This window comes from Stegostoma tigrinum, unplaced genomic scaffold, assembly GCF_030684315.1.
Source record: "Stegostoma tigrinum isolate sSteTig4 unplaced genomic scaffold, sSteTig4.hap1 scaffold_50, whole genome shotgun sequence".
In the NCBI taxonomy this organism is placed as follows: Eukaryota; Metazoa; Chordata; class Chondrichthyes; order Orectolobiformes; family Stegostomatidae; genus Stegostoma; species Stegostoma tigrinum.
The window spans coordinates 1,427,036-1,448,131 of NW_026728430.1; the positions used below are offsets into that span (position 1 = coordinate 1,427,036).

Consider the following 21,096-nt stretch of genomic DNA (forward strand, 5'->3'; position numbering starts at 1 on the left):
CGGGTATCCTAATTAATGTGGTCCCATTTCATACCATTTGGCCCATACCCCTGCAAACTCTTCCTGTTCGTGCACCCATCTAGATACCTTTTAAATGTTGTAATTGTACCAGCCCCTACCACTTCCTCTTGTAGCTCATTCCATACACGCACTACCCTTGACATGAAAAAAAAATTGCCCCTTAGGTTCCTTTTACATCTTTCTGGTATCAACTTAAAGCTACGTGCTCCAGTTTTGGACTACGAGCCTTGGAAAATGACGTTGGCTACTCACCTTATCCATGTCTCACGATTTTATAAACATTTATAAGGCCACCCCTCAGCCTCCAACATTTCAGGGAAAATAGCCCCAGCATATTCAGCCTCTCCTTATAGCCCAAACCCTCCAACTTCAGTGAAATCCTTTTAAATCTTTTCTGAACCACTTCAAGTGTCTTTACTGACAGCAACATTTCAAAAGTGGCCTAACCAATATCCTATATAGTCACAATATGACATTTCAACACACCTATACTTAATGCATTGACCAATAAGTGCAAGAATACCAAAGTCTTCCTATCTAACTTTGGCTCCACCTTAAAGGAACTCTTTGAACCTGCACCCCAAAGTCTTTGTTCAGCAATGTTCCCCAGGACCTTACCATTAAGTATCAGTTATATAAATAACACCAAAGGATGATGTGACTGCACAAATGCAGAGATCCAGCAGGATGTTGCCTGGGCCGGAGTGATGGAGTTTTGAAGAAAAAGTAGAGAGGCTGGGTGGGGACCTAATTGAAGTGAACAAAGCTGTAGAGGGCATTGACAGCTTAGATAGGGAGAATCATTTCCCCTTAGTACAGGGATCAATAACGGAGGGGGAGGGGTGGTGGTTGAGAACACTTTTAAAATAAGTCGTTGGAGGTTTTAAGTGGTTTTGAGGGAAAACAAATTCTTCCAAAAGGAGGTGAGTGACTATCTGAAAGTCACAGCCTAAAAGTGTCAGAGGGAGGGTTCTGGAGTACTGACCACTTACACATGAGCACTATCCCATCACCTCCTTTCCATTTACCCATTGCCATGTAGTTACAAATTTAATTTTAGATGGGTAGCACTAGAGATTTATTTCAAATAAATTTTAAAAATTATCTTATTTATAGATTCAGACTTGAAATTTTGAAAAAGTAAATATTATGTATACATTGTCTATGAATAGGAAGGGAACAGAGGGATGTAAGAGAAGACAGTTTTAATATGGAAGGGCAAAACCTGTCAGCGCATGCTTGGAGGGCTGAAGAGCCTGCTTCTGTGCTGTATTTTTTTTTGTACTGCGCCCTTTTCCATCAGCTCCATCAGAGTAAAATTTTTATTGATTGAGGGCTTTCAATGGCAGGACTTTTACCCAGCAGTCCCCGCGCTGGTAAAGGTCGCTGATTAACATTACAGGCGAGCACTGCGCAGGCGTCGTGCCGTTGCGCTCTTTGGAATGTATCCGCTGCGAGTAATGGCGATGGGGGATGATGCTCTGCTCTTTTGTCACGTTCAAAGTAAAGATTGAAAGTGCGAAGGGAGAGATGGAAACCACGGTGGCTCAGGAGGGGTTTCTAAACACCTCTGGAAGGTGATGAAAACTAAAAATGAATCTGCAGGTGCTGTATTTCCAGATACAGGCCTTTGACCAGGAAGTGGTTCCAGTTTAGTGGGCGCCATCTTATCCGGGATCCGCGCACGCGCGACCAAACGTCACATCGTGAGTGGAGTTCCAACGGTCTCAGCTGGGTCCTAGCGCCAGGCGTGTAACCGTAATTAACAATGGGGTTTTCAGCAGCTTCACCCATTCCCAGCCACAGCTGACCTATGCAGCCTCGAGTTGCCATGGGCCTTGGATACATTCAGTTGAGTGGCTGTGGCTGCAACTCCTGATACGTAGGAGAGCTGAACTTCTCGTTTTGTGTCACTTCAGCCCTGATTTCTCATCTGTGGCTGCTCAACGTGGAGAAGAGTTGGTGAGTCAGGGAATTCTGGCTAAAACAGCATTCTGTAATACTTGGGTAAACCCATAGGAGTGGGACATGTATTATTACTGAGCATTCTTATTTAAGAAACTGGAACAGTCGTCAGCCCAGCGAGCTTTCTCTATCATTCTGGTAAGATCATGGCTGATCAGATTGTTACTTTAATTCTACTTTCCTGCCTGCCCTCCATGAGAAGTGTCTTCCATGCCCAGCTGTCCCTGGGCACACACTGCTGACCATTACATTTGATACCTTCCACAATGGTAACATGTCAGCATAAGGGGAGGCAATCATCTCGTGGTATTCTCACTGGCCTGTTAATCCAGAGACCCAGGTGTTGTTCTGGGGACCTGGGTTTGAATCTTGCCACGGCAGATGGTGGAAATTGATTTAAATAAATAGCTAGAATTAAGAGTCTAATGATGACCGTGAATCCATTGTCGATTGTTGGAAAAATCATCTGGCTCACTAAAGTTCTTCAGGGATGGAAATTGCCATCCTTACCTGGTCTGGCCTACATGTGACTCGAGGCCCACAGCAATGTGGTTGACTCGTAACTGCCGTCTGGGCAATTAGGGATGGGCAATAAGTGTTGGCCTAGCCAGCGGTGCCCTCATCCCAGGAAGGAATATGGAGTAAAAAAAATGTCCCATTGACACTGGGAATTTCCTCATGACTTTGTTCTTTATTTTTGCTTTTATTAGTTTGAGTGGAAAGAACATTCTGTCACAGAAATATTACAGTGTGGAAGGAGACCTTTTGACCAGCCATGTCTGCACTGGCTCTTCACAATATCAATCTGACTGACTGAGAAGCTAGAATTATTTACTCTACATTGCCATCAATGGACTGATCATGATTCTGGCATTGAGGTTGTTGACTTGCTCACCGAGCTGGCTTGTTTTTGTTTTCAAGGTGAGCAAGTCAACAATCTCACCCACGACCTGAGCTACAAATCGTTGCAAAATACTGACATTCTGTATTTCTTTTACAGAGGATTGGGAGAAGCTGATTTGTGAATGGCAAATGCAAAGTAAACATCACTAGTCAGGATCTGATTATCATCAGCTTTTCAATGTGGAAATAGAAATGCTTGCCTCTTCTGTCTGTTGGGGAAAACTTCATCGTGAGACACAGAAACACCCAAATGAGAATGTTACCGTGCACTGACTGTGTAAAGAGCTTTAACCAATTACGATGCCTGAATAAGCATTCCACCATTCTCAACCCAGAGAAATTACACGTTTTTTAATGTAAAAGAGGTTTCAGCAAATCATCCAACCTGGAGAGACACAAAGACACCAGCACCATGGACAAACCATGGAAATGTGAGTACTGTGGGAAGAGATTCAGTTGGCCATCCCAGCTGGAAATACATGGACGCACTCACACGGGGGACAGGCCGTTCACCTGCTCCAAGTGTGGAAGAGGATTCAGAGAGTCAACCAACCTGCTTGCTCACCAGCGGGTTCACACTAATGACAGACCTTTTAAATGTTCAGACTGTGGAAAGTGCTACAAATGTTCTGGGGACCTGATGTCCCATAAACGTGTTCACACCAATGAGAAACCTTTCAGGTGCTCTCACTGCAAGACTGGATTCAGAAAATCATCTGAACTCTGTGTACATCAGCGCACCCACACTGGGGAGAGGCCATATACCTGCTCTGCATGCGGGAAGGGGTTCATTAATTCATCCAACCTGTTGAGACACCAGCGAGTTCATTCTGCGAAGAGAACTTTTAAATGTTCTGACTGTGAGGAGACTTTTAAAAGTAGCAATAACCTGCTGAGACACCAACGCACTCACACTGGAGAGAAGCCATTCACCTGCTCTGTGTGTGGGAAAGCATTTACACGATCATCGACCCTAGTCACACACCAGCGAATTCACACTGGGGAGCGACCATTCACCTGCTCCATGTGTGTAAAGAAATTCACATGTGCATCTCACCTTCTGAAACACCAACGCACTCCTACAGAGGACAGGCCATTTATTTGCTCTGTTTGTGGGAAGGGATTCACTGAGTCATCCAATCTGCTGCAACATCAGCGAGTTCACAACTGACTGGGAGTCAGATTCTGACAGTATTGCTGCTGGTCGTTACAGCCAGGACTGAACTAGCAAGTTGATCTTGAGGAGAGCAAGAAGTGCGTTCCAGCCATTTTCTTCCATGGCACAGAAATCCTAGCCCTTGATCAGAAAACCCTTTACAATTGTGTATAAAGTCAGAAATAACAATGATGAAAGCTGGAAATGTGCAGTCAAATCAAAATTTATGTAGAACGATGACCTTTCCTGGCTGGAAGTTAATGGGCACATTTCTGCTTTCCGTACATTAGTAAACACAAAACTGGAACAAAACCTTCCATTGCTAATATGGCATCTCTCAGCCTTCTCTTTTCCAAGGAAAAGATCTTCAGGCTTTCCTAGTGAGTATAACCTATTCCTTCATGTGATATTTGTGGTTGAACTTTTACTTTCCTAGCCTTTGCGAATTACGACACATTCAGAAATGTTTCAGATCTGAGGGATTCAGATTGGAATATTTATATTTACATCATTCTCTCTGTGTCTGTTGGCTTAACCACTTAACCATAGGAGTTTGCTGTTCGACTGTTGTCGATCAACCAACAAGCATTCATTAGCTAAGCACATTCCACTAAAAAAGAAAACCAATTTTTCTCTTGCATCTTTTAGATCTTTGTGCTATTTTATCCTGGTAACATTTTAAATCAAACCCATACACCTCAGTGAATCAAGTTTATATTTTTAAAAATGCGGAACTGAATGTCACTGATGCACACAGAGGAAATACAAACATAACTGCTGAGAATGAGAAGAGCTCAGCAAAACAAACACCTGGAAAGTAAGGACATCCCCAACTTGACTGTGAGCACACAGCTCATGAAAGATTAAAAATAGAACAGAATTATTGAATGAAACACCTCCCAGTACTGTGTACTTAACTATCTAGTGAACTCTTAATGTTTGCGAACTATGCTCAGTCACTTAGAAGTGAAAAGTTTTAAAAGCTCAGTTAATTATCACTAAATAATCGAGTAGTAAAACTCCAAGAAATGGGAGAATTTAAGAAATAATGGAAAAGACCAAATATAATTTATTTTCCCATTAATTTATAAGGATTGGGGAAGGAATCTTTTCCAACTCCCATATCGGGTGTTCATGATGTTCTTGTTAGTTGGAGGACCAAGCGTGAACAGCCGGTCCTCCAACCCTTTGGGGTGACTGAGTGGTGGGGCTGGATCTGGAGCTCCCCTATTGGCTGAAACTCTGCCTCACTTGGAAACTTTTTGTGATTTTTAAACAGAAGGAACCCTGTGGGCCTGGAGCAGACATTTCACGGCTTTGTTTACATTTTAAACCAGGCAGATTGCCTGTGATTGGCATTGACCTGAAAAATTAACCACCTAATGGCTGATGCCTATTTTGTTGAGTTGAAACAGGTACAGCATCTGTACATGTTTTGCCTGTCAACAAATAACAGGGTCTTGTGTACTAACACACAGATTCCAGTGCATGCAAATGGACCACACTGTGAGCTGGACTGACAACTCTAAATTGATTGTCAGTGTAATTCTTAGCAATTAGCAACTGTAATTAATAACTATGAAATATTTTGAAAATGTTGTCAAATTGCACAATTGCATGTCATACTGTCATTTGCATTTTACAATCATGGACTAGTTGAGTGTGATCAGTATCTTGCCGTTGCAAACATTCAAAAGGAAATGCTGTTTGACATGATCAGCCAGTCTTTGGGATTATGGCAGACATGCCTAGCGTCACACATATCTCATATTACATAGTTATGTGAATGGCAGAACAAGCATTCCAGTACTGTTGAACACCAGTCCTGTAATTCTGAATGGCAGGGGCAGTTTGAATCAGCTGGTTTCATTTAATGCCCAAAAATTTAAGATACCTTGCCATTCCTGGGTAATCTGAGGTACACAGGGCACTTCTGAGGTTGAAATGTGACAGCTTCTTGTTTGTCATTTGGTGTAAGTGTGGAACGAGATTCACTCACTCATCCAATCTGCTAAGACACCAGCCAATTCACAAGTTACTTCCGTGACAGAAATTTGCTGTTAAGCACATTTGGGGATGAACAGTGTTAATTGAGGCCAGTTTGTGATAATATTGGATAAATCTCATTCCAGTTATAGGGATTAATATTCTCAATAAAAGTCAAATAATTCAAATATATTAAACATACAGTATGTTTAAACTACTACAACATTTGTAGTACAATTGACTTGCTGTTAAAACAAGGCCTGTCTGCTGTAGTAATGCAAGAAGTGATTGGAAAAGGTTTTCCAGTTGGTTACTTTTCAGACCTAGTCAACCCCATAGATTGACAAATACCTCCATGTACTCAACATATGTTCAGTATTCACTCTTTATTTCATCACAGAGTACCTCAGAGTTTAATTCAATAAATCTTCACATCCAATATCCTGCCATGACATTATTAACGTGGGGCCAAGTTAACTCAGAAATAATGCAACAGCTGAAGAAATACAACGTTTGTACATCTCTAAACACTTAAACTCCAGTCAGATGGTTGACAGGGAGCTGATGATATGGTCAAGATCAGTGTCTTGCCTGCCGCGTTCATCATCAAGCTCTCCACTCCTGTTCACTCTCTAGTCACTGCTCAAGACAATTTGGCCAAATCAGATTGTTCCCATGGCTGGGATCCCACTCCCTTTCGCTACTCATCAGACTCAGGATCATCAGATCAGTTTCTTCAACCCTCCAAAAAACCTCTGCTTGCTCCCTGGTACAGGCAGTGGAAAAGATGGTGTTACACATTTTAATACACCAGGGCCAACCACCCATTCTTTATATTATTTATGGACAGTAAAGTAACATTTAAACCATTAAAAGGAGCTAACCAGTGAGACCAAACAGGAAAGTCCACATGATAAAATTAAAGATCGAAGTACAGCGGATCTAGGGTAACTTGATAAGTTAGATACAAAATTGGCTGACTGGTGAGACAGTGGGTGATGGGAGGAGGCTGTGTGTGTGACTGGAGGCCAGTGTCCTGTGGTGTACCATTGGGATTAATACTAGATCCCTTGCGTAATCTTAGCCCTCGTCATTTCCAAAAACCAAGTCTAGGCGTACAACCTTACTCGCTGGACTGAAAACATATTTTGGATTAAAATCCTCATTTACAGCATTGTGGGTGTCTCCAAACCAAACGCACACGAGCTCACTGCCACCATGTCAAGATCATTTGAGGACAGGCAGCAAAACTTAGCCCAGTTAATAAAGTGCAAATCCATGAATGAATAAAACAATGCTGTTGAACAGTTCCCTGAAAATATTTAGGAATTCTTGTACTTTACACTTATTTCTATACTATTTTGTTTTAGGTTATATTGATTGCCATCCCAATTCACTCTCACAGCATAGCTAACAATTTCACCAATGGGAATATCTTTACCCACCATCCCGTGCGGTAGTGAATGTCTCCCCCTCACCTTAGCAAGTTTCTTCTTCCTTGGAATGAATTTCTGCAGTGTCTCTTGAATTATCCCAAGAAACCTGTGCCATTATGCTCCATTGGCTCCTTTTCATCAAGAATGTGTTAATTCCTGAAAGGATGACGATAAATTATTTAAAGTTGATTTCTTCTTACCGAACCACTGACTGCTTACCTTAAAATTTGCTCCATGCCCTGCTATGTCATCTTTGATCATAACATACATCACAGGGAATACGTTATAAGTTAATTGGTGTGCAGTTACCTGCATTCACTGTCTATACCCATTTGAATAAAGGATTTAAATTTCTTTGTTTTCCAATCTATGAATCTTCCCCAAATCAAGGGAATTTTCAAATCCAAAACCAAAACTAACACATCAACTCTCTGGTCATTTCCTTTCAATTCCAGGATACTGTCTATCAGGACTAAGCGTGTCTCAGCATGTAGCTCCTCCAATTCACTCAATATGTTTCTCTGGTGATTGTAATTTTCTTCAGTTCCTCCGTTTCCTGATTAATTCCTGCTTATTGAATAAGGCCAATGAAAAATACCCGTTCAATTCACCTACCATCTATTTGTTTTCTATTAGCAATTCGTCAGGCTTTTCTACTTTAGTCCAGACACTTCCTTTCTGAACTTTGTTTGAAATATGCAGAGAAACCGCTAAACTGTCTTCGTATTTTGCTTAACTTTGTCTCCTACTCTTTTTTTCCCTCCTTATTAATCTTGAAATCATTCTTTGCCATTTTATACCCTCTGTCTTGTCTAATCTGCCACCCATACTTCAGCAATTGCATGTTTTTTTGTAGTTGACATCATCTTAAATGGATTTTATAGTTACCCGCAGATGCTGTCGTATTTCCTCCATTTTTTCCCAGTTTCCTATCCTCCAATGTCATGAATCCTTCAATATCCTGCTCCAAATCCATGTCATCCTGTAACCATATCTGTGTGATGATTACTGGAGCATACTTATTGACTTGGAACTTTTCTTTCTCACTCAAATGTATCTGATGGGTGTATACTGATGTATCCCCTTAATTATTTGCCACTGTATCTCAACCGACCTCTGAAGCTAAATTGCCACTTCACTCTAGCTCTGATTTCACACCCACATGACTGCCCTAATTAAAGTTTAAAATAATAGTCTGAGACCCACTCCTGTCCCTGAAAATGGTTGTAAAATTCCATCAGATTAGGGTCACTGCTACCTCTGAGTGCCTTCACTGTGAGGTTGTTAATTAAACCTCTGTCATTGCACAACATCAAGTCCAGTACAACTGGCTCTCAGGTTAGCTTTAGAATATGCTGTTCAAAGCGACTATTTTGAGAACATTTTATGAACTCTTCATCAAGGCTACATTAGCGCATCTGATTTTTCCAGTTTAGGTGCAGTTTAAATTCCTCATTTCCCACCATGCTGGTGCTGGTGCTGGTGCTGGTGCAGGTCCCACACAGCCCTGAACCCACTTGTTCTCACCAGCCTGTGATGCACACATTCATTTCTCTAATCTGATTTGAATGTTTGGGGATAGGGGAGGTTATGAGAGCCACATGCAGTCCCAGAATTCCCTGCATCTTGTTACAGAATCGAAGGACAGAATTTGATCCCCAATGTCTGTGCATGAGCACCACATCGTGTCCCAATCCCTCATCGTTTCCATTCACGGAATTGTCCAATTCTTTTCTAAAGGGGCTGAATGAACCTGACAATGCATTCTCCCACTTGCAATGGGAAAGGTGTTTCACCCTCCTCATGTGAGAATTCCTTTGTTAGTCTCATTGAACTGGTATCCTCTGCTTCTGATTTCACCAACACAGTCAACAATGTCTCACTATCGACTCTGTTCTGATATCTCAGGATTCTGCACACACAAATCAGATCTCAAGTTAACTTCCCTTCTCCAAGGAGAAAAGCCTCATGCCACCAATAAAAGCAAAATGTTGCAGACGTTGCATAATTGGAAACAAAGAATACAGGACTACAGTCACAGGGTTTGAAATGTTAACTATTCTTCCTCACCAGATGCTACCAGACCTGCCGCATTTGTCCGATTGCTGTTTTAATTTAAAATTTCCAATGTTCACAGGGGTTTGTTTTATTGAAATGAAATTTCCATACTGCTTTGATTATCTACAGTTCTTTTGTGCCAGTGCACCAGTCTTCCTTCTATCCAGTTGCTGCATCCTTTATTTTCATTTCAAATTCATTGTAACTTGTGATATTTAACACCCAGTTATGGCCACCTTCTGGCCAGACTGCCTGTGATGTCACTGTCAAACCATCGAAGCTGCATTTTGAGCTTCAGCTTCAGTCCATTTGTGTATCTGACTCTATGACAGCCCATAAACCTCACTCTCTCAGGTCTGAGACCTTCCCTTGTTCTTGTTTGCAAATACTACCTTTTTCACACTGTTTGAATTCTCACATTTCTTATGTGTGCCAATCATCTAAATCCTGTACCATCACTTTGGGTGTGATAACATACTGGCTGTGTGTTAGAAGGATTTCCTCATGCTGAGGAAATAATACATTCTTTTTGGTTCCAACAAGAATTGACTGAGAAAGAGAGAGAAAAGAACATCTCCAGTGACATAAAATCAGGTGAGATGAAATATCGCCATACATTCATTTCTCCACATATGTGTCTGTGTGAGATAGTAACAGTATCTGCCAGATTTGCTGCTTCACTGGTCGTGAATACTTGGTGCTTATCAAAATAAGTTTATAAATTTGAAAGACTGCTATTTGAATTATTTCATGATGGTAATTTCCCATAACTTCTCAAAATGTTTCTCTAACTTCAACTAAAGCTGAGTTTCCTGACATACGCAATGCAGAAAGCTCTACTTGTGCAGACTTTGTGAAAACCCTACTAGTTACAAAACAAAATGCGGTGGGGCCCAAGTAAGCTTGAAGATTAACAACCGGTTGGTAAGAATTCATTGGCAGTACAGGCTGGTGTACTGCACGTGTGTGTTTTGCGCATGTACACTAATGGAGGTTTCGGGGGGGTATCAGTAAATGTCACCCTCCATTCATAAGCTTTAGAGACGAGCAGATAAGCATTCATTGTTGTCACTTAGAAAGCTTCCTACATTGCAGACTGTTCTCCTGGGGAGCTGGTGTATACTGTCATAGCATGCCAAAATACTTTGTAACATGGGAGTCCAAATCACTTTTCGTCATTTAATCTGTGCAACGACCTTCTTAAATGGGGTAAAGCATGTCTTGGCTCCATCCTTGTTAATTTAGATACAAAGCATAGATTCTTGGGTAAATCAGTTCCCTCAATGGAATCATTATTACCCGTCAGGGTATTACCTGTTTCTTCCTTCTCTATTCTCACCTTTTCCTTGACAAACTCATGTTCTCCAATTTCTTTATCTCTTTGGAGTTTGATTTTTAAAATCCACCTCCTTTTGCATTTCTCCTTGCTTTTCTGTCTCCATTATTCCCTGTTCACTTTGCCTTCTAATTTCATTACTCTCTATTTTTCATTTTCTATAATTTCAGGTATTTATATTTTTCTCAAAGTCCTGTCTCTTTTCATTTATAACTATATATCAGCCAATTCCAACTGTGATATCCTGCTTCAAAGTTTCCTTTCTTCCAATTCTAAATGTTGAAAAATGACTTGAAGTTTCTCATCCTCACAAGATCCTACTTGTACTTCTACCTTCAATTTATTTTCTAATTCTCTTGGTTTAGTTTTCAAAGATTTTAGATTGATCAGTGAATTATCTTTCACTTCCGGAAAACTCTTAGCCACATCTAAACCATTGTTAGGTTTTGTGCAATGAACATGCCCACTACACTCTGCTTTATGCCCTGGAACTATTCTGTAGCTGTTATTTGGACAAGAAAGACACAGATACTTTTTAAAGCTAAGGAACTCCAAAATCCCATCAAGAGACCGCATGACCCTCCACATGTTATGATCCCAGCTGAAGTCATTGTTAGACAAGCCAGGCAGAAATCTAATAGTTTAACAATGTTATCTCTCACTAAAACATAAGCATATAGTGCTGCAGATTTTGCTTTAACAATTAAATAGAAACTAACTAGCAAAAGAGATGAATATAAAATAGAATAAAACAAACTATTCACTTATAATACAATTTGAGTAATTTATTTTTAAAAACACAGTAAATATATAACCACACAAATTGCAAAAACCCAGTCATAAATTAAAAAGAAACAAAATAGCTTTTGTACATTACCCAATACAGCACTCATTGAAACATAGTAACTGGGAGCAGGAACAGACCATTCAGCATTTGAGTCTGCCTTGCCATTCATCGTGATCGTGACTGATCCTCATCTCAGTACAACATTCCTGCTTTTGCCCTGCACTTGCTGACACCTTTAAAGTCTTAAAAAAATCCATCTGTCTGTTGAATATATTCAGACTTGGCTTCACAGCCTTCTATGGGTGAAAATTCTACAGGTTCACGACCCTTTCAATGAATAAGTGTTTTTCATTTCAGTCCTAAATGGCCTAGCCTGTATCCAAGAGTTATGCAGTACTCACACCAGAGCCTCTGTGTCTGCACCTTTGTAGGTTTAACACACTTTTGGCTTTAATGCTTTAATGTTACAGCTTCTCCCTGGAGCTATTATGTACTCAAGCTTAAATATGCTCAGCTTAAAATAACGGCTTTAAGGTTTAGTTACAACACGTCTGGTGTGGGCAAACTCTAACTCCTCATTCTAAGGTTATCTAGTTCACGATATCTCCTTCACTATTTAGTGAACTGAACTGCAGGGCATTCCTCATCCAATAACTTCACAAGTCCGCTCAAAACTCAAAGTAAAAGTGAAAGCTGAAGTCTCCCTCTCTGAGCAATGAGCGTTTTGCTCAACTGTTTAAAAGAAAGTTTTGTAAATCTCTATCAAACCTTGAGGCCCCATTATTTTCCTTAACGGGTTAGAAAATAATCTAAGAAGAACAAAAAATCCGTAAGAGGTGCTCGCAAAGATATCCAATTTACAGCCAGGCCTCAAAAACCTGTTTTAAAGTAAACCGCTGTGGCTACAGTAATACGAGATAATTATTAATTTCAGATGCACAGGAAACACACTGCTTACTAACCCAAATCCAAAGAAAAATTGCAATAAATGGAACTTGAGGAGATCTGTCTAATCCAAGTTCCCCACTGAGAAGGTGATAGTATTCTTGTTGTTGAACTGTTGCAGACAAGGTGGTGAAGGTACAACCATAAGCTTTCTGATAAAGATTTATAGAATCTTCATCAGCAACAATTCAGGAACAGCAACTTATGTCCAAATCAGAATGTGACTTGAAGGGAATTTGGAGATAATGTTTACACAGACCTGCTGCTCTTGGCTTTCCAACTTGTGGAGGTGACAGGTTCCATCAAACCTCACATTGAGATGCAAATATAGAAATCCTTCCTTGCTGACTTCCCAACTTCTCTTGTGTCGGCCAAAACCTGGTGGTAGGTTGCACTTCCTGATGGACACTTATGTAAGTTGGTAAAATCTGGCAGCTTTCAGACTCTTCCTTTCACCTGCTGACCCCATGAAAGAGCAGCTTTATTCAGCTCAATTTCACAATCTTGCTTTGAATTTTTGTTTAAAAAACAGAAGTTGCTGGAAAGGCTCAGCAAATCTGATAACTTTGATTTTTCTTCACAGAAGTTAACATTTCAGGTCTGGTGACCCGGACGTTCAGAGGAAGGGTCATTGGACCCAGAACATTAACTTTGATTTATCTTCACAGACGCTGCCAGACTTGCTGATCTTTCCCAGCAGCTTCCAGTTTTGTTCCTGATTTACAGCATCCAGTGTTCTTTCAGTTTTTATTTTGTATTTTTGTTGTTTCTCTCTCTCTCTCCCTCTCTCTCTCTCATTCCCTTTTTTCAATTCGTTTCACCAGATATTAGATGGGGAACATGTACAAGTGGAAAACTCAAATATCACATCAGGATCTGACAGTGATGCTTGATTCCTGGAAACAGAAAGCACCCCATTCACAGAGTGAAGAAACTGCAGCACGTTGTGGATGTGGATGAGGCTACAGTTGATCATCTGGATTGCGAAAACACAAGCAGAGTCACATTGGGGAGAAACCATATAAATGTAGAGACTGTGAGAATGTATTCAATTATTCATATGAGCTGGAATATCATTGACGCAGTCATCCAGGAGAGAGGTTGTTCTGTTGCAGTGAATGTGGTGAAGCATTTGTTCATTCATCCACCTTGCTGATGGCCTAGCAGGTTCACACTGGAGAGAGGCCATTTAACTTTTCTGTGTGTGGGAAGAGGTACATATTTTTATTTGCAAAATTGAGACAGTATCATTGCTGTGACTGGGATAAGAGCTTTAAATGTCCGTGTGGACTGAGGGAGAGCCAGCACATTCCCATAGGATACTCCCCATTCCAAAGCTCTTACTGCAGCAAGAAATTCAGGCGATCATCCAGCCTGTCGATACATCAGCGAATTCACACTGGGGAGAGAGCTTTCACATGCTCTTGTGTGTGGGAAGGGATTCATTAATTCGTCCAAGCTGCTAGTACACCAGTATCTACGCTGGGGAGAAATCTTTCAAATGCCGAGGTTCAGGAGCAATCAAAAGGAAATTGGGCAAGTGCTTGAAAGAACATAGTTTCAGGCTGATTGAGGAGGCAGCGGCGGAGAGGGTGAAGTTTGAAACCCAGTCATGTCACTGCAGACAGGTCGCCATGACAACACTGACAAACATTCCGTTCCACATTGTTTCACACAAGTGGCTCGAATGTCAGAGTAAAATCTTAAATAATGGGGAAGGTTATTATCTGAAATGTGCAGCCAGAGAGGGTGGTAGAGGCAGATTTACTGGAGATTTACAAGAGGAGATTGTCACTCGGTGAATTTCAGTGTCAGGTGGTCACCCGAATGTTACAGGAAGTAGCTGAAGGATTGATAATTGCTGATTTGAGACTCAGGGACCAGCACCAGCGCCACCATCAGCTTCCATCTCCCCACTCCCTCAATAATAAACCCTCCAGTGCAGACTGTTAACTGGTATCAATTTCCCTCTGCATCTTACAATTGGGGCACTGTCGAGTGGAGGCTAGTGCTTGTTCAGCAATTCCCTGTAACTAACACAGTGCAAGTTCTGTTCTGCAGCCTCGGAGCTGAATGGCCTGAAAAAGTTCCTGTTGCCCTGCCCTTACTTGGCCTGTTTGGGCCCATGACCTTCTGTAAAGTTGCTCAGTGGCAAAGTGTGAAAATATTGCCCACTTGAATTGAGGTTTGTGTCCTACAGAAAGGAGACTGGAGGCATGGTGTCATGATGCAATGATAAACGGCCTCTCCCTCAATGTCAGCAAAACAAAAGAACGAATCATTGACTTCAGGAAGAAGGGAGGAGAACACATTCCCATCTAAGTCAACAGAGCGGAAATTGAGAGTTAAGTTTCCAGGAGTGATGATAAAAAATCAAGAAACTGGCCTGGACTTACCAGTTAGATGTGACGGTCAAGAAGGCACAATGACATCTCTTCTGCAGGCAGCTTAGGAAATTTGCCAAGTCCATAAGGACCATCACCAACTTTTACAGATGCATCATAGAAAGCATACTGCCCTGGGTTCAAAATGCCCTGGTACGGCAACTGCTCTGCCCAGGACTGAACTAACTGTAGAAGATGGTGTGCGCAGGCCACACCATCACGGAAGCCAACCTTCCACCCATGGACTACATGCCTACAAAGAAAGGCTACCAACATCATAAAAGACCCCTCCCACTGTGTAATGCTCTCCCACAACCTCTTCCATCAGGCAGACGATACAGTAGCTTGAACAAACGCACCAGCAGGTTCAAGAACAGCTTTTTTCCGGACTTTATTAGACTGATGAATGGGCTATCTAACTTCAAATCATGTTCAAATGCTGATCTTGCTCAGCACATCTCCTGTGTGACGTAAGCTACACACCTCACTCTGTCCCAGCATCCTTTGACCTGTATGTCCTTGCTTACTATGATTTGCCTGCAGTGGTCACAAGACAAAGTTTTACACCGTACATATGGTAGTAAATAAATAAAGTCAAATCTCGAGGTGTTCTCTCGTCTAGTCAGGGCTGTCCGCACCACAGTCCTCCCTCCAGTCTGATTGCTAGGTTTCACCTCTGAGCCCTTCACCTACTGCTGTCCTGCTGCTGATCTTGACCTCAGGCATTTTCTTGCTGCTAACCACCATTTCTCTAGGTGTAGTCACTGTGTGCCTCAAAGTCTGACTATCAGTTTCTGAGGCCTTTGGACAGACTGGACAGGACGTAATACCATTTAAGACAAGCGCCGTTGTTTACTATAACCCACATGCAGAGGCATCTGATGGGCAGAATAGTCTACTCCCGTGTTGCTATGACTTGTAATGTTTTTTAATGTACTTTTCTTTATTCTGGTATTTAACAAAATAAAACAGAGCAATCCTAGAAAGATGCTAGAAGTCCTTGCTCACCTGGCAGATGAAATGCCAATTGTATCATCGTGTCTGAGGTTAACATTCTCCATCTATTTTAATACAGACTTTGATCAGGTCTATTTTAAAAGTGAGCACCAGGCATGGTTACATTGTAATGGCAACAGTCAATTTCAGATTAGAAGTTTCAACATGTTTACTTTTATTCTGGAACAGTTGACAGTTTGACATCAGTATCTGAACTGACACACATTTCCAGGATTCAGTCATGTTTTTCCTGACTCGAAACAGACTTAGAAAGTGGCTTCTGTTCTGTGCCTAGGAGTTGGAACCATTAAAAAGTACAGTTGGAAAACATTTGCAGCACACCTCACTGTTAACCCACGTGGGGACTTTTCTGTGAGAACAGAGAGATGGGAAAGACCAATGTGCTATTTGCCTCTCACAGTGTGTCCCCGAGGAGTGTGTCCAGGCTACGGGTTCTGTTCCTACCAACGCTCCCTCTCCAGATTATCCTTTGAGATCCAACAGATGATGTTAAACACTGATTTGGGAAAGAATATCAACAATAATGTTTTTAATTCAGTAAAACTGAAGTACTAACCATGTATCTAGAATACCAAGAATTGTCAATATGAGCAAAAGCAAAACCCAGCGATCAGAACATTATTTACTCTAGGAGCGACTAACTGCAGGATCTAAATCCCTGCAGTCACTAGCAAACTCACAAGTATCTCAGTTGGTGAGATGACTGAGTGACTATTGGCCCACACACGAAGCAGGTGACCCGCTTCTCACCAGTGTCTGTGGGATTTTGTGGACACCAAGTCCATTTTGCTTTTAAGACTATGTTCACAGAATATAGAGAAGTTTTCTTATCAAAATGAGCAAGTCGCTATACAATGAGATAAATGATTGATTTGAATCCTTTGCCACACGCAGAACAGATGATGGCTCTCTCCCTGCTGTATGAATTTGCAGATGGACAGTGAATTCCCATGATCGTCTCCAGCCTTTCCCATGGTGAGAACACCTGAATGGTCTCGTCAATGTGAGCACCTTGGCAAGTCAGCTCCACAGAACACACACACACACCACACCCTGCAATCAGATATTTAAAAGCTCTTTTGGCAATGCACACTTGATATTAAACAAATTTCTGTTTAATTTGGGAATCAGCAGTTTTGGGGATAAGGCAGGAAAGTACAGTTGAAGATTTTCTGGAACAACCAAAGTTGCTGGAAAAGCTCAGGCGGTCTGGCAGCGTCTATAACGAAAAAAACAGAGTTAGTGTTTCGGGTCCGGTGACCCTTCCTCAGAACTGGGTGAGTACGCAGAGGAATAAAGCTGAGGCCTTTGCTGAGTACAGAACGTTCAGCATCAGAGAGCAGAAGGTTAGGCAGGATGGTGAATACCCGACAGGAGGTGGAGTTGGGGAGGAGATGGAGGCTGAGGGACAGGGAGGAGAGGAAGTTTCCAAAGGCTCATGGGTATCTCTGAGTTGTTGCATCTTGTGGGCCTTGATGCCTGAAAGGAAAAGAAGAAGTTTCTTATTAGCACAACGAATAAGCCGGAGGATGAAGTGGAACTACAGAGTGGTGCAGCCCTGAGCCCATGTGATGCAATGCTATTGGAAAGAAAGGTTGAGAGTGTGTATGTGGCACCGCATGGCAGTGAGTGTGAATCTCTGGGTGCGGCAACAGCAGCTATCTATGGAACGTTGAACATCTCAGAGATCTATGACAGTGGGAGGATTCAAAACATGATGGATAAAACTTCAGCTGGAATCCACGTGAGGGAAGTCTGAGCTGGAGGTATTCACTGAAGAATGTGATATGTCCGTGCGAGGAGGTTTGAGCAAATACTTGGGCAAACACCAGGAGTGACAGTGAAATTGATGTCGGTGGACAAGAAGAAAGATCGGAACAGACATCCCATTAGAGAGAGGAGCAGAAATTCTTCAAGGTGGGCATGCCTGGAAGAGATGTGGCAGTGAGTTAAATACTAAATAAAAACTGAAAAAATTGCAGATGCTGTGAAGCAAGAACAAAAACAAAGCTCTGAGGAAGGGTCACTGGACCCAAAACATTAACTCTGTTTTTTCCTTCACAGATGCTGCCAGACCTATTGGGCTTGTCTGAGATAATGGGAACTGCAGATGCTGGAGAATCTGAGATAACAAAGACTGGAGCTGGATGAACACTGCAGGCCAAGCAGCATATTAGGAGCACAAAAGCTGATGTTTCGGGCCTAGCCCCTTCATCAGAGAGGGGGATGGGGAGAGAATTCTGAAATAAATAAGGAGAGAGGGGGAGGCAACCGAAGATGGATAGAGGAGAAGATAGGTGGAGAGGAGATTATGGGTGGGGAGGTAGGGAGGGGATAGGTCAGTCCAGGGAGGACGGAAAGGCGAAGGGTGCAGGATGATTTTAGTAGGTAGGAAATGGAGGTGAGGCTTGAGTTGGGAGGAGGGTATAGGTGAGAGGAAGAACAGTTTAGGGAGGCGGGGACGAGCTGGGCTGGTTTTGGGATGCAGTGGGGGAGGGGAGATTTTGAAGCTGGTGAAGTTCACAGTGATACCATTGGGCTGCAGGGTTCCCAAGCGGAATATGAGTTGCTGTTCCTGCAACCTTTGGGTGGCATCGTTATGGCACTGCAGGAGGCCCATGATGGCCATCTGAGGAATGGGAGGGGGACTTAAAATGGTTCGCGACTGGGAGGTGCAGTTCTTTATTGCGAACCGAGCATAGATTTCTGCAGAGCGGTCCCCAAGCCTCCGCTTGGTTTCCCCAATGTAGAGGTAGCCACAACGGGTACAGTGGATGCAGCACATTGGCGGATGTGCAGGTGAACATCTGCTTAATGTGGAAAGTCATCTTGGGGCCTGGGATGGGGGTAAGGGAGGAGGTGTGGGGGCAATTGGAGCATTTCCTGCGGTTGCAGGCGTAAGTGCTGGATGTGGTGGTGTTGGAGGGGAGTGTGGAGCAGACAAGTGAGTCATGGAGAGAGTGGTCTCTCGGGAAGGCAGACAAGGGTGGGGATGGAAAAATGTCTTTGTTGGTGGGGTCGGATTGCAGATAGCGGAAGTGTCGGAGGATGATGCGTTGTATCCGGAGGTTGGTGGGATGGTATGTGCGGTCTAGGGGGATTCTCTTTTGGCGGTTATTGCGGGAGCGGGATGTGAGGGATGAGTTGTGGGAAAAGCGGGAGACATGGATGAGGGCGTTCTCGACCACTGCGGGGTGGGGGGTGGTAGGGGGGCGGGAGTGAAGTTGCAGTCCTTGAAGGACGGGGACATCTAGGATGTACGGCAGTGGAATGCCTCATCCTGGGAGCAGATGTGGCGGAAGTGCAGGAATTGTGAAGAGGGAATGGAATTTTTGCAGGAAAGTGGGTGGGAGGAGGTGTATTCTAGGTAGCTGTGGGCTTGAAATAGACATTGGTTTCTAGGTGATTGCCTGAAATAGAGACAGAAGGGTCTAGGAAGGTGAGGGATGTGTTGGAGATGGCCCAGGTGAACTTGAGGTTGGGGCGGAAGGTGTTGGTGAAGTGGATGAACTGTTCAAGTTCCTCTGGGGAGCAAGAGGCGGCGCCGATGCAGTCATCAATGTAACGCGGGAAGAGGTGGGGTTTAGGGCCAGTGTAGGTGTGGAAGAGGGACTATTCCACATAACCTACAAAGAGGCAGGCATAGCTTGGGCCCATGCGGGTACACATGGCCACCCCCTTTGTAGGAAGTGGGAGGAATCAAAAGAGAAGTTGTTGAGGGTGAGGATGAGGGTGTCGGTGGAGGGGGATTGGTCGGGTCTGCAGTACAGGAACAAGCGGGGCGGCCTATAAGCCATTTGCATGGGGAATGCAGATGTATAGGGTCTGGACGCCCATAGTGAAAATGAGGTGTTGGGGACCGGGGAATTGGAAGTTCTGGAGGAGGTGGAGGGGCTGGGTGGTGTCATGTATGTCGGTGGGGAGTTCCCAGACCAAGGGGGAGAAAATGGAGTCCAGATAGGTGGAGATGAGTTTTGTCGGACAGGGGCAGGCAGGTTTGTGGATTTTGGGAAGGAGATAGAAGTGGGCGGTGCGGGTTTGGGGAACAATGAGGTTGGAGGCTGTGAGTGGGAGGTCACCTGAGGTGATGAGGTTGTGAATGGTTTGGGAGATGATAACCCACTCTGTTCTCCTGGCAACGGCCTGCAAACCCATCCCCATGCTGATCCCCTAGAAAAAGCATGTGAACCCTTCATTATTCTGATCCCCTGCCAATGGCCTGTGAACCCATCCCCACGCTGTTATCCTAACAGTAACCTGTGAACCCATCCCCCTCTATTATCCTAACAGTGACCTGTGAACCCATCCCCAGTCTATCATCCTGCAGTGACCTGTGAACCCTTCACCACTCTGTTAGCCTAACAGTGACCAGCGAACCCATCCCCACTCTGTCATCCTAACAGTGACCTATAATCCCATCCCCATTCTGTCATCCTAACGGTGACCTGAGATCCCATCCACAATCTGTTCTCACACTAACAGCCAGTTAATCCCTCCCCACTCTGTTCTCCAATCAACAACCTCTGAACCCACCCTACTCCCTTTCATAGCAAAATCCTGTGAACACGTTCACACTCCATTTCCTCAGCAAGTACCTGTGAAATTATTCCATTTGGACACCCTCGCGGTGGCCTGTGAGCCCATCCTGTCTATGTTACCCTCTCTCTGACCTGTGAACCATCCGCAATCGTTTCTCACAGCAACAACAAGTAAACCCATCCCCTCTCTTCTCTAACAGCAAAACCCTGTGAACGTGCCCCACTCTGTTAACTTAGTAACGGCCTATCAGCACATCTCCACTGTTCTGCAAGCAACAGCCTGTGAACGCATCCTTCCTCAGTTCCCCTACCAACATGCTGCGAACCGGAACCCACAATATTCTTCCTGCTATAGTCTACAAAACCATCCCAACACTGTTCCCTTAGTAACAGCCTGTGAGAGCATTCACACTTCCTTCATGCTATGACTTATGTCGTTGTGTGAACTCATGTTCACTCTTTTCCACAAGCTACAGGGTGCAAAACACCCCAATCTCTTCTCCTGGCAATGACCTATGAACCAATGCCCACCCTTTTCTCATCACAATAGTTGTTATTGCGGGG

The 21,096-nt window shown here is 43.2% G+C and overlaps 1 protein-coding gene across 2 annotated transcripts; it reads left to right on the plus strand.

Annotated features, from left to right (window-relative positions):
- The first annotated feature begins 1,444 nt into the window (after positions 1–1,444).
- On the plus strand, positions 1,445–15,963 carry LOC132208682 (zinc finger protein 436-like). 2 transcript variants are annotated; one of them, XR_009444817.1, is made up of 3 exons: positions 1,445–1,983; positions 2,987–4,425; positions 13,418–15,963. XR_009444817.1 is itself a non-coding variant. In XM_059644098.1 (2 exons), exon 2 carries the CDS (start codon positions 3,302–3,304, stop codon positions 4,058–4,060), a length of 759 nt encoding a protein of 252 aa, XP_059500081.1. In that variant the 5' UTR covers positions 1,445–1,983; positions 2,987–3,301; the 3' UTR covers positions 4,061–8,036. The 2 variants fall into 2 exon arrangements, 1 of the variants encoding a protein (XP_059500081.1); XM_059644098.1 differs by lacking the exon at positions 13,418–15,963 and having other exon boundaries at positions 2,987–8,036.
- Positions 15,964–21,096: the final 5,133 nt, after the last annotated feature.

Excerpts from the sequence above, each read along its gene's own strand:
- LOC132208682 (XM_059644098.1), top strand. The coding sequence starts at position 3,302 with ATGGACAAACCATGGAAATGTGAGTACTGTGGGAAGAGATTCAGTTGG.